Here is a 14,397-nt window from a genome sequence, read left to right as displayed (position 1 = left end):
AATATTTTTTTCAAGTTTTGAAAAATTATACGGGGTGTTACAACTCTGCAGCTCTTATGGATGGGCCGCCACTGCCTACACAGTAATACTTAATACTTTCCTCAAATGCGTTTGTCATTTCCCTGAGTTTTCCTTCTAACTGTGAGAATCTACCTGTATCTTTGAAGTCCCACCCGTGGCTCAGTTTACGAAAAAGGTAAAGACGGTGGAGTTATTCATGTACTTTATTGGTGAGTAAGGTATGAGGACATATCCATGTACTTTAACTAATCAGATATGACTAAATGGAGCTGTAGTTCCATACATTCTTACTATTGGCACTAAATGACGGATGAGTGATTACCTTCAAGCCCTCAAACTCAACCAAGACAATTGTTGGAAACAAAACACACTTATGTACTTCACAAATTCCTAGATTGTATCATCTGAAGTTTCCTGGACAAGGTTAGTATATTATCCTTTTGGTAACAAATAGTGAGTAGATTAGCAGCAAATGTAATATACATGGGAAGAACAAAAAATATACCTGCCACTAAGTAGGAATTTCTTTGACAAAAAACAAAACAGTTTTCTGCTTCTGAATGCACATACGCCAGTCGCTTAGATCTGATTGTGACCTTTCCAAGCACAGCATTCCGAAGGTGGGCTATTTATAATAAAGCCATTGCAACTTACACTCTTGTTCGACCTGCAAGTAACCTGACGATTAGTAAGATTATTTTGAACTATCAGTAAAATATCCAACTGAAAATAACAAAAATGACAAATGCTAAACCCATCTAAAAATTAAATAACATTCTCCATATCAATGAAACTGTTATAAAATGTTTTGGAAGTAATAAACTGAATTAAATTGTTCAACAAAAAAGACGTCACTGCCACTGTTTCGCTTGTTTGAAGAATGAATGTTACAAAGATAACGCAACACAAGATGCGAGAAGATTTTACTGCATTTAGGCGCCAAGAAACTTCACATCAGACATCATGAGATGCTCATCATTGTATTACACAAGAGCGTGACTGCCCCTTGCCTCAAATGTACAATTACTATTCCTATCCTGGATACTATTCCAGTACAAAACAAATGTGCACGAGTAAGTATTCATTTGCATTCTCAGAGCAGAGAAAGTCTTATTCATGATGGGACAATTTACTTTAATCTGTGTATGCAATAATACTTCTGCAGACTCTTCCCATAATAGGAAGACTTACATATTTCACAAGAATACGCGCACCCCTCACATGTATTGACTCGTTGGATTATTCTATTAATGAAAAGATTTAATGTCACTGAAATAGTCATTAAAGAGATTATGCAGGTAAAAAATCATTTATTATATACATCACATAAATGTGGCTGCTATCTACCATGTATAAGTAGATGTTTCTTCAAAGAATCCTTACGAACGAACGATTTTTTACAGATATCACAGAAATATGGCCGCTCCCCACTGTGGATGCGTAGATGTTGCTTCAGATTACCCCATTGATTGAATGATTTGTTACATTCATCACAGGAATATTGCCGTTCTCCACTGTGTGTACGCTGATGTGTCTTCAGATTACTCTGATCAATGAATGATTTGTTACATACATCACAGGAAAATGGCGTTTCTCCACTGTGCGTATGCTGGTGTGTCTTCAGATTACACTTTAGATTGAATGACTTATTACACACATCACAGGAATATTGCTGTTCTCCACTGTGTGTACGCTGATGTGTCTTCAGATTACACTTTAGAATGAATGACTTGTTACACACATCACAGGAATACGGTCGCTCACCATCATGTAACAAGTTCTGTTCATTCGGAGGACCCTAGCAGACAAATTGAAAAAATATTAGGACAAATATTATCAGGAAGAAGAATGAAACTGAAAACAAGATATAAGAATGCTCAATAAATATTCCATTAGGAAAGTTATGTTCTTTTCATAACAGATTTATTTTCTCGGTGGGATAGCAATATATTTCCTATTTCATTTAGTTCCTGGCTACCTGTGACAAATAGGTTAAGTCACTTTGCCAAGACAGTAATTTTATACATAGCAAACAAACTTTTGACTGACAGCATGCAGAAAAGCAAAAGAGTTACATATTTAAACCACATATTCACAATCCATAACATGATATCCAAGTTCAAGTTTGCTTCACCCAACCAGACTCAATGTTAGAAAACCCAAATCAAATTGCTTAGCCTGATGGGGAGAGAAAAAGAGAAATTATCCAATCTATTAATTGGTATCTAATGCATCGAAGAGCAAGGATACACTGATGTAGTTATAATAGTGACATATAATTTTTTGCATTATAATAAATCTTCTGATAAAAATCTCTTAAACAATATAGTTAACCATTAGCTGGGTTCAATCTACAGTACAGATATGAGTGAAAGAAGAATCTAAAATAATTAAACCTCAAGTTCACTCACATTCAAATAAATCAACAATGATTTTCTGTTACAACTTGCATCATCTACTTATTAACCTTTTGTAATCCTTGCATCTCTTTATCCTGAGAACAGAATCTCATAAACACTGAACAGGTCATATTGGCAAACAAAAGCAGATAAGGACAAATGTGCCAAGTGGAACCATTCTGACACATTCACAGCAATTTGGCCTTTGTGAATGATGCCAGTGACATCAGAGGTGTTTGGGGCAGGTGACCTTAGCTTCAGTAGGGTGTCTGGCCTCTGTTTGGACGGCTGATGATGTCAATATGAAGAATGACAACTTAAGATTTGCTCAGTGTCATTGCGTAGCTAGCTGGTGATTCTTCACCACTACGACAAAGTCACTTCCACAAGCAAAAGCACGCGTAGGCATTAAGGTAAACTACCAAATGCTGCCAATATGACACTGAACAAAACTGAAATGTTTCTTCAAATAGAAAAATTCCCTAACATAAAAAATATTTAAAATACAATTAGCTGTTTGTTCTCAAGTTCTTACATTAGGATAGAGGAATAGGTACAGTGAAGATAACAGGTACATTTCTGTAGCCTTCAGTTTCAAATGTGCTTAAAAATAAATCAGAGAAAAGTCTATATTATGCGGGCCCCTAGTAACTACGTCACAGAATGTCTTCTGGCTGTGGATTAATGAGAAGACCTCATGATGTAGGGGTAACTATTCCATTCTAAATAAATCCATGGAATTATTTGGGATTATCACTCAAGAATTATATGCAATCACACAACACTGATCAGACATTCCACATCTTTCAGGTACTGGAGAAAAATCAGGAGTACAATGGAAGACATGTCAGCTGTTTATAGCCTTCATGAAATCCTATGATTCAGTTAGGAGGGAAGCATTATGCAAATATAACGTACAGTTCATCATCTACCTCCCCAATAATAATTTACATATCAGACCATAATATCCAGGAGCTTATGAATAATACAATATACTGTAATATTTTGTATTAATATAATATTGCTGTAGCAGGTAATTTATCTTTTAAAAAGACAAAAATATCAAAATATATGTTTAACTCATTTTTGTATATTTTTCAAAGTATCAATGAAGGCAGCTTTCTAAATAAATATAACAATAAAGGCAAAATAAAAAATGATTGGATTTCGCAAGGATTGAAAATATCTTGCAAATGTAAGAGGAGTCATATCCACAGCAGGAACAGTTAAAACCCAAAAACAACAGCATTCTATATTAAGCATTGTAAAATCCTAAATGATCTCATAAAATAGGCTAAAAAGCTGTTTTACAGTAGACTAATAACAAAATCTGGTAATAAAATAAAAGAACATGGTACATAACAAAAAGGGAGAGAGGAAAGATAAATTTAACTGAACTGTTAACTACTTCTTTGGAAGTATGTGAGGTTAGGTTATGTCATCATATGCACACTGGTCCCAGAAAAATCTAGCTTCAGGAAAGGTGCGTCCACTGAAGACGCAGCCTTCAAACTAACAGACAACCAAAAAAATGCTGGTCAGAGGAATTTACTGTGATTTAGCAAAAGCCTCTGACTGTGTAATCATTAAATTTTGTTAACTAAATTATATTTTCATGGCATTCAAGGAATAGTTGCAAAATAGCTCATATCCTATTTAAGAGAGAGAATACAAAAGGTTTGAGAAAAATCACACAAAAAACTATCATTTTTTTAAAATTGGGGAACACTTTTTAAACTTGAACAGAACCTCCAATTGTAAGGTGCCATACGAGTTTCTACAGTGACAAACCCTGAATACCTGTTTGCTCATCTTTTTCCAGAGAGGCAGTTTTATGGCCAAAAATGGATATATAAACAGCTCCACATTTATGGAGCAAGCATGGGAAACATCATGATACTAACATGCACATGTGCCTTGTAATAATCAGAAGCACATGGCTGTACACCAACAAATAACAAAGATCTGTAAAACTTTAATCATTATTTCTGACATTGCAAATAAATAAATAATTACAATTTTGCAGCCAGATTGTGGGAGTGCATCACACAGGTAAATTGCAGCAAATAAGCCCTATAAATGACAGCTGAATAAATATCTTGTATTTTCCTGGTGCTGAAGTTTTTCATCATGCAAGCGTTAGTCAAACGACTTTCACATTTCTCATAAGAACATGTAGATATGAATTTCATATACAGGTTTTGTAATGTATGGTTGAGTCAATGTACTGGGATATTAGCAGCACTTCTGACAACTGAAACATATTTTATGATGTACACAGAAATTTACCTGAATGTGAGAAGGAACAGCAAGACAGGGAAAGCAATGCGCTCAGTCTGGTTCAGCAAACCAGAACACAAGTAAATGCAAGATTATCAGAGACCGATAGCCTGTGTTGACATACATGGAGGACTTTTCATAGTGACGGTCTTTATCTATATATATATATATATATATATATATATATATATATATATATATATATATATATAAGTAAAACTACAAACAGTGTCATGGTCTGTCAAAGGTACAAAGTCAGTAGCTGATTACATATTAGATAATAAGAAAACAGGAACATTAATTAAAGATGTTCCGATGATTGGAGGATATGACACATTACTTGAGATTTGAGTTTCTCAAAGCACATAGTAAGAAGATGGTCGTCTTCCACGTAATCTGACAAAACTTTGCTGAAGTTTCAGAGGTGAATGCTGCCTCTATCATCGGGGCAATGACTCAACACCCTGATGATGTTATATTATTCTAGTTTACAATATAACAGTGTGATTGTATGAATGACAGTTTTATGCTCACCAATATCACAATAAATGACTGATGTATCACATACTTGATAAAAATTCATATCCTTTATAAAAACAATAAATCTTAGCCTTTTTATTAATTTACTTTTTTTGCATTTCATCACAGGAACATTTAATTGTACTGAATATTATTTGATGTCCACAAACAAAATAATATTTTTTGAGATGTTATTATACAAAGAAAGCAACAGAATTTGTAGGGACAATTATATATAACTAACTAGATGGCTTACGGAACCCGAAGGTTCATCACCGAATTAACCAAAGCCCTCCACCAGTCCCTGTCCTGGGAAAACAAAATCCAGTCTCCTTCAACTCATATCTCCCATAGCTCCCACTTGAGATCATTCTCCCATCTATGTCTAGGTCTCCCCAGCGGTCTCATCCCCCAGGATTCCCGAGCAATACCGGGTGAACATACCCTGCCCCATCCATGTGTGCCACATGCCCCACCTATCTCACGCCCCTTGACTTAATCACTCTGATAATACTGGGGGAGGAGTTCAAATTTTTAAGCTCATTTTTATGCAATTTTCTCCATGCCCCATCGTCTTCTCTCCTAGGCCCAAATATCCTCCTCAACACCGTATTCTCAAACACCTGCAATCTATGCTCCTCCCTCAGAATGAGAGACCATGTTTTGCACCCATACAAAACAAATACATATAAAAATCACCTGCCAGCGACACGGTAACAAGTTTAATTAAAAATCGCTTATATCAGAAGATTCAGGAGGATCTGAGGGACGTACATCTGTTCATCATTCAGTAATATCCCTAATTATGAATCATGTGAAGGAAGAAATTTCAGACAGTAATCCAGAGATTCAGCTTATCTTTTCCTTTAAGTAATGAGTAACGTGCACTTAAACCTAAGTGTGTCGTTTACTGGAGAAGACCTCATTTGATTCAAACTGCCGCTAATCTAAAATTGTCAGTAAATCACAATGAATTACCCAAAGACAGGAATACTGACAATTCATTTTACATTTGACGGTGTCTAACAATTTATGTAGCATCCCCCCCCCCCTAAATACCTAACATATAAATCAAGTGTGTCTTACATTGATGCAGTCTCAATGTCAAGGCAATATAATACTTCAGAAAATTAACAATGTTCAACATAGTCATATAACAAATCAATAAATATTACAATTTTAGAGGGTTATCAATTATCCTCTTATAGGTCCTTAATGGAAATGGCAGTTCTATGCCACTGTAGTAATACACGCTGCAACAATGTTAAAGAAAGAAAGAAAGAAAGAAAGGGGAACAAAAGACACCACGAGAAAACCTTCAAACATTCATAGATCCACAAAAATGTGCATTGAATTCAATGGGAATTAATGCCATCAAAACAAGGCATACTGGAAAGTGTGGACAAATTATCAAAGGCTAGTGTGGCTACATCTGTCTAAAACATTTCTTGTATTTCTCAATATTTAATATCACATGTCTTAAAATAAAGCTAACACAAAACAGAAGGGATATTCCACAAACAGTAGGCAACAAATACAATTCATTTCAACTAGTTTGTAACGGACCCTTCATGATCTATTCAGCAGAGCGGAATTGCTTATGAGGACAGACAAATGGAGATGCAACATGCCTAACGATGCTCACACAACTCACCTCATCCTCTGCCTTTATTACTGGAAATGTTATCATGACAGGACCCTCCTCCACTTTCACACCTCCGTCATCCTCAACTTTGATATCGATGACTGGATTGTCATCATAAGAAGCCTAAAAACTCGTTTCACCATAAGAATCAGGTACAACTTTCTGTAAATTGATGGAGTCCTGTAAAATAACCATACTCATTATGAGTCTTGACTTTGCGCACTCACTGCATGAAATGGAATAATTATCAATACAATTGTACTGAATCAAACTAATAGCAGCTGCGGAACATCTTTAATGGAGCCTGACGATGGTGCATTTTATTTAATATTGCTGTATTTCTTTACATGATCCATCACTTGATATTTTAAAACAAGATCACTATGATCTGGGAACTAGATTTGCTCTGGTCCCATACAAGGGACTAATCCCAAAGGATTAATAAGATTCTTCTATGGGACAAATCAGAATAGGTATTTTCACCTTAAGACAAGAGCAGATCCAGATCTCAAAATATAGCGGATCTATTTTAGAATACCAAACTATGGACAAAGTCCAGAAAAACACCAACATGCAATCATAGTAGCTGTTTCATAAAGATTTTCTTCCTTATAACTATCAAAACCATTACTATGAAAAGAATTTTTCTAATACAAATATCACTTCAATAGAATTGTCTCCATGTAATATGAAATCAAAGACATCCACATCAGTTTACTTGGCATGTTCATGCCAAAGCAATGACAATGGCCCAGCCCATTAACGCTTGGTTTATGTAATGAGACAGGAAAGCACATATTAAAAGGTCACAAAACATTTTGTTACGGGGTTCATTCGATAGTTACATGTACACACCATGAATAAAATGCACACAATAATGAAATTAAATTTTGTATGTTTTGGACAGAAATACCGAGGAGAGTATCACATTAACGCTCCTCCCCCCAAGCCAACATTATATATGAAGTCAAGTTAACCTCTTAAATATTTTATTCAATCAAAGCTGTGCCAAAACGACAGAGCAAAGGAGAATATTTGGGTCTACAGAAACAAAGTCAAAAACAAAGGACAAAATGATAGGATACAATTTGCTTCTTCATTAAAAGTCTCCATGGCTGCAAATTTATCTCCTGATCAAAGTTTAATATTACATACTCAATGTTATCTTCCCATATGGAAAGAGTTAATGATGCTTAACAGAAATGACAACACTGTTCTAATATATCAGTGCAATTTGTATCAAGACACATAAGAAATAAATTATAACCTTAAAACATTCATAATTCCTGTGTATTTTATAAGAGATTCAACAACAGGCAGTGTTTTGAATACAAAGCCCACAAATTATATAAGATTTATGGGCCATATTTGTCTAAAATATTTCTCAGTTTGGTCAATGTTTAATTTCACATGTTTTAAAACTGAACTAACAGAAGTTTAAAATGGTATTTCATAAACACTGAGCAACAAAATTCAGTCCCCTGGCACCATTTTGCAAAGGACGCTTCAAAATCCATTCACCAGAGTGGAATTGCTTCATGTGGAGATGGACAAGAGATACACAATAGGTAATCCCACATATTTCTTAAAAGTAAATTGTAATGTACATCTCACCTTATGTTCAGACTTTATTAATGGAAGTTTTGCTATAGGATCCTCCACTTCTTGTGTATCAGCAAATTCCTCAACTTTTATATTCATCATCTGCGAAAGAAGACGTTACACATGTCTCATTCTATGAACCAGGTACAACTTTCAGTAAAATTAAGTTATGCGAAACCTCCATACCTGATGCTGATCATGACCACGTTTTGTCCACTTACAATTTCAATGTAAAATGTAATAATAATGCAATAATATATGCTTGCAAAATAAAGGGCTAGAGCAAGGATCGATAACCTTCCTTGGAGGAGCTGATAATTATAGCGAGCATCATAAAAGAGCGTCTATATATATCTGGACTGAAAGAATTATATTACAACTGTGGTAATGCATGTGCTGTACGAACAGCCTCAAGAACAACTTAACAAATTAAACGTAAAATCGAATGTTTCATTTCTTTACTGAACTAAGTCTGCTGAACAGACTAGTTCCCAGGCAGTCAGGAAATTAGCCGCATATAAGGAACCCAGAGGTTTACATTGTGAGTTCAAAGAGCCTGCCACTGGTTGCTATCCTTAGCCACAAGGATCCAGTCCTTGTGATTATATCCTATTTCTTTAAGAACTATTTTAATATTATCCTCCCATCTATATCTTCATCCACCAAGGGGTCTTATCTATTCTGGTTTTCGAACTGAATTCTTGTATTCATTTCTAATGTTTACATTCCCCACACATCCTCCTTGATTTGATAACCATGATAATTAATATTTGATGTAGACAAATGATTAAGAAGCTCTGCATTAAGCGTCTTCTCCAGTCCCCATTATTTCCTTCAGTGTTCCAAATATTGTGCTCTGTACCCAACTGTCTAAAAGCATCAACGAATGTTCATCCCTTAACACTCCACAGCGGAAGTCGTCTAAATATCATTAAGTAATTCAGTCAATACCTGCCTCAAAGGAAACACCACACATTCGCATTACAAGATCAATTAACTAACACATACTTGAAGCCATCTCTAGTAAGTATGACTGTACATCAAACATGTCGTCATTCCACAGAGCACAAAACAGCAACAATTACCTGTTCAATCAAGTAACAAAAATATCCATCAAAAAAGTAAGAATGAAAGTAAGAAATTAAATTCCACTTGGCAAATAACCAAAAAGAAATTATCATAATACAAATATAATATGGAATAAATTTAACAACAGTAAACACATAACATCAACATAAAAACAATGTAATAGCACAAATAAACAAACAAAGGACATAAAGCGAAATGGACCACATTTGTATACACATGGAAACAAACCTGGCATATAACAAAATTAAAAAAATACTGATAAAAATAGCTTTGCAAACCACTGATACCTTTAAAAAAACACCAAAAACCTAAATCACAAAAACAATTGATAATGCAGGTGCAAATAAACTACACTGTAGAGACTGCACACTAATTATATAGCACAAAGAGATCACACACTTCAAGAGAGGATTAAAGAACATGTATGTTCAATATCGAACAATAGAGATCATCAGGTAATGCACATCATATCTCAAATACAGGATAATCCTATGGCCCCACAGATGATGCTTGGAAATAATAAAAACGGTCAGTAAAGAAAGATGTTTAAACTATCAGAGAAACAGCACATATACTGTACCCAAAACCAAACCAACAGCTGAACGATATCCACACAGTCATAGACTGATCATTGACGCACTATACAAGCAATATTACCAACAGCACACATCCTCCCCCCTTACAAGAGGAGTTTGAAAAGTAATGCGAAGGTTGAAAGAAGGTCACAGTTCAGGTGAAACAAGAATTACATAAGACTTTTTGGTCCAGCGATAACTTCGAACTACAGAGTCACAGGTGATATGAATGCTTTGTTCACTGAAATGACTGAAAGCTCTAGTTTCTAGGAAGAGAATGTGCAAACACAGCATGCCAGAAAATGTGGTTTGGTAAACATGGGCTCTGAGCTACGAGAAGACTTTACTGTCTTAATTCAACATTTATTCCCACTTTCAGTATCAGTGAGAATAAATGATATGAATGTGCAAAATTATTAAGTGTGATTAACATTCATAACAATAAAACGAAATTCCAACATTCTGGTGAATACCACAGTTGTAGATTTCTGGGCATGTCTCGAATAGTTCATACGGTGTCCCAACAAAATCAATGCTGCACAATAACTACTGTCCTTACTTCATATTAATTTTTGTAAATCCATAAAGTCCTGTCTCTTTTTGGCTTACATACAAGTTTTATTTCATGTTCAAACTATGGCTACTTTTAGCATGGCCGTTAAAATTATACTTTTATTATTCCTCTTTATTCAGCCATTACAAAGTTAAATTAAATTAAATTAAATCCATATGACCTCTACTTCCCAACTTCAACAGTGACTTCTAAACATTCATATATCATGTGTTTCATCCTTACCATATCTGGCATACAGTCGAGGCTGAACTCCGCTGCATTCCCGAATCAAGATGGGAAATTTAGGGTTTGAACGTTTTAAATTAACATAGTATGTCTCAATGAAGTCCCTGAAATAAATGTATAAGGACTATTAGATAAGTCTCAAGGAATCCATTTTTAATGTTAACTATGCAATTAATGTAATGTCATTAGTCGCCTTAAAGACACAAAAAGGAATATATTAGTTATGACTCAGACTCTGCTGGGAAATATTTTGTCTTCATTTTCAAAGTCTACAGAACTTACTCAACTGTGAGTTTGAGTAAGTTCATTAAGATCCATACATTTTACTCTTTCAACTGTATCGGAGGCTCCAAACCTTTCATGGGGACACACTCTGCCTTTCTTACCGACTTGGAGGCAGATAAGTGATAAATTAAGGCAATTTATTCAAGCTTCATAGCAATTTATTATAAATACAAGCAAAAAGTAAATCAGTCCTGCTATATGCAATGCAGGTCACTTAGAGAGGGAGAGGAGGTATAGCTCCTACCCATTCTTGACCTCGGCACTAGATGGGGGTGAGTGGTCAGCATCACGCTCTGTATAAATGCAAGTGCATACAGTTCTACCACAAGATTTAATTCAGTCCATTTAAAACAGTATTAAATGTAAGGTGACCACTTGTATTCCTCACGCCACTGAACTCAATGTCATTTTAAATTCGTGACTGCACGGGTTTGGTTGGATAGGCCGTTTTGTACAGCGTCTTCACAGTTCAAAACTGCAGCTGAGTTTATTACCAGTTTTATCAAAATGTCATTTTAGAATAGCATAGAATACAATTTATTTATTCCATGTATCCTTCACAGGCCTGAGCCAAGGATGTAGAATATATCATAGGACAAATACGATACCTGTTTCTAATACAAATGTGAATAACATAGTTATGACAGTAATTTACAGTCAATTACAGTATTATTGCAAAAATAATTCACAAGAAAGCATGATCATTGTTGCTTGCATTTATGAGATTATTGAATAGGTTAATTCCAATGTAGTACACTCCTTTTTGATATTTATTGATTTTAGTGTTTGACAAATGAAGGTTATATCTGTATCTTATACTTCTGTTGTGGGAATCTGAATTTGTTTGAAATTTTCCAATGTTGTTTACTATAACAAGCAACATGATTAAGAATTCATTGGCTAGTAAAAAATATTAAACTTCTTAAATAATTCCCTTTATGAGGCTCTGATTTTATTGCCTGTCAATATTCTAACGGTTTTCTTTTGAATGTAAAATACTTTTTCACTGTATGTTGAGTTTAACCAGAAAATAATTCCATATGATGGACTGGAAGTAAACATAGTGGACTAATTTTAAATTGTCTGTTTTCACGAGTGACGTTCATAGCAAACACAAGCTGAGCTTGTTTATGGAATACATAATGAATATGTGTTCTCAAATTTAAGATATTGTTTATTTGTAAGTGAAGAAATTTATTTCTGCTTCTTTAATTGTTTTGTCCTCATACCCTGTACCAAGATTAACACAATTTTTGTTGGTGGTACAAAGTCTAATGACAATTGTTCTGTCAGATTTTAATGTGAGTTTACCTACTTCAATCCAATTGTTCAAGCTAGCAAAGACATTTAAGCAAATTTGGAAACAGTCAACTTCTGTACGTGAGATGATATTAGTATCATCTGCAAGAAAGAAGTATGGGTTTAGAGTGACGGTTATTGCTGGCTGTAATTATATATATGAGGAAAAGCAGAGGACCAAGTATTGAACCTTGAGGAACTCCATGTTTTGTAATGCCCCAATTTGAACAGGTGCTAGTATTTGAATCTGGTGACTTTATTTCTACTTGTTATGACAGTACAATTTAAATCACTGACCAGCTATATTTTGAATTCCATAAAATGTAGTTTTGATAGAAATAATTCAAGATTTACTTATTCAAGTGCTTTAGAAATATCACAAGATATTCCACCAACATGAATTTTATTATTAAGAGCACTGAAGATTTCATCTGTAAAACTTAAAAAGGATTTTATCACTGAGTAAAGTTGTAAATATTTCATCATAACCACATGGATATTTTGATTTCAGAAAAATTTTCATATGTTTACTTTTGTGGACATATAATTTATGTTTGTTTCTATAACTTTTAGCTACTGAAATAATATGCTAAAAGTTTTGGATTCTTTATTGCATTATTTATCATTATTAATGGGGCAACATCTTCAACAGAATATTTGTTTCCTTTTTCATTATTTTCCACACTGCTGTCATTTTATTTCACCCTGGTATCTGCTTATTGGAACGCATATGTTAAGCCTCTTTGAAGACTTGAGTTATGTTTCCTGTAGTGAATTTTCATTACTTGTAACTAGACTGACTATTTAGGTAAAGACGTCGATTATGTCTGCAAGGTGTTTTTTAAAACTTCAGTAAACCACTCATTATTTTCAGATATCCTTGTCACTGTTTTGGTGGAGAAACTGCTTAAAAAATGTTACTTATGTGTTGAACTTTGAATCTACATCATGGCTGTTTAATACAAAGTCCCTGTTTTAATTAATTATATGTGTTATAAGTTCTTTCATAGTACCTTCACTTATAAGTCTGACTTGTTTCCTGTAATTATAACCGGAGATTGATTCTATATTTTTGTAATACAGAAAATGTGCATCGCGATCGGGTAGCTCACTTAACACTGGTTCAACACAAATATCTTCTTTCCTGGAGCTGCCTACAAAAACATTATCAACATAAAGCGCTCCTAACAGCGAGAACCACTAATTACAACTATGTCCTTAAAACAAGCATACATCTTTATTGTCTAATACCTTACTCCTCTACTAGCTGCGGATGTTTGGCATAAATGCAACCTCAATTCTTTGAGATCCTTAGATAACTGCAACGCTAACCTCGAAGCCATATTTTCACTTCAGACCAGAGATTACATTCAGCCACGCAATAAGAATATGGCGTTAAAATTATTAGTTACTCCTCTCTTTGATTACCAAGTCACAGATAATATATGAATATTCACAATTACAGAAACATAGTGGTAAAAACTAAAATTCTCGTAAGACGGCTAAATGCCAACGGAATAATTACAAACACACATCAGAAGTATTAAAACTTGGATTAATCATTCTACGTAGATTTTCGCAGCTAGACTTCAATGTGTAACTCGTCCGAGTCCTACTGAATGACTAAATAGATCACGCAACCTCCAAAAAGAGAGGAAAAAGCAGATCCTGCCTAAGCGGGACAAATGCTAAAGAAAAAGAAGAAGTTCAATGTGTAACTTGATTTCGAGTGAAAGCCGAAATTATACATTGAATTAATCATTCTATAATTTGATGCAATTGGCTTACAATCTGTGGTATTAGAAGCCTCTTTATTAAATACGCTGATAATTTTTAAAATGCTCTTAATATTATTTGGGTAAACATCGGCAAGACAGCGACGAA

The 14,397-nt window shown here is 34.5% G+C and overlaps 1 protein-coding gene across 7 annotated transcripts; it reads right to left on the bottom strand.

Annotated features, from left to right (window-relative positions):
• Positions 1-205: 205 nt before the first annotated feature.
• LOC110839975 (uncharacterized) lies at positions 206-13,898 on the bottom strand. Of its 7 annotated transcripts, none has more exons than XM_087345567.1 (5): positions 13,770-13,898; positions 13,527-13,667; positions 10,927-11,033; positions 8,479-8,568; positions 206-1,819 (listed from the first exon to the last, which is right to left on the bottom strand). In XM_087345567.1, exons 3-5 carry the CDS (start codon positions 10,936-10,938, stop codon positions 1,361-1,363), a joined length of 561 nt encoding a protein of 186 aa, XP_087201693.1. In that variant the 5' UTR covers positions 10,939-11,033; positions 13,527-13,667; positions 13,770-13,898; the 3' UTR covers positions 206-1,360. The 7 variants fall into 7 exon arrangements, 6 of the variants coding, with proteins under 6 accessions (XP_087201693.1, XP_087201692.1, XP_087201694.1 ...); XM_087345566.1 differs by having other exon boundaries at positions 13,765-13,864; XM_087345568.1 differs by having other exon boundaries at positions 13,527-13,663; positions 13,765-13,856.
• Between the last annotated feature and the right edge of the window lie 499 nt (positions 13,899-14,397).

Source organism: Zootermopsis nevadensis, unplaced genomic scaffold (genome assembly GCF_977971745.1).
Source record: "Zootermopsis nevadensis isolate Lab colony 2312 unplaced genomic scaffold, Znev_1.0 Znev_ptg000009l, whole genome shotgun sequence".
Lineage (NCBI taxonomy): Eukaryota > Metazoa > Arthropoda > Insecta > Blattodea > Termopsidae > Zootermopsis > Zootermopsis nevadensis.
This window is presented reverse-complemented; position numbering and strand designations above follow the sequence as displayed.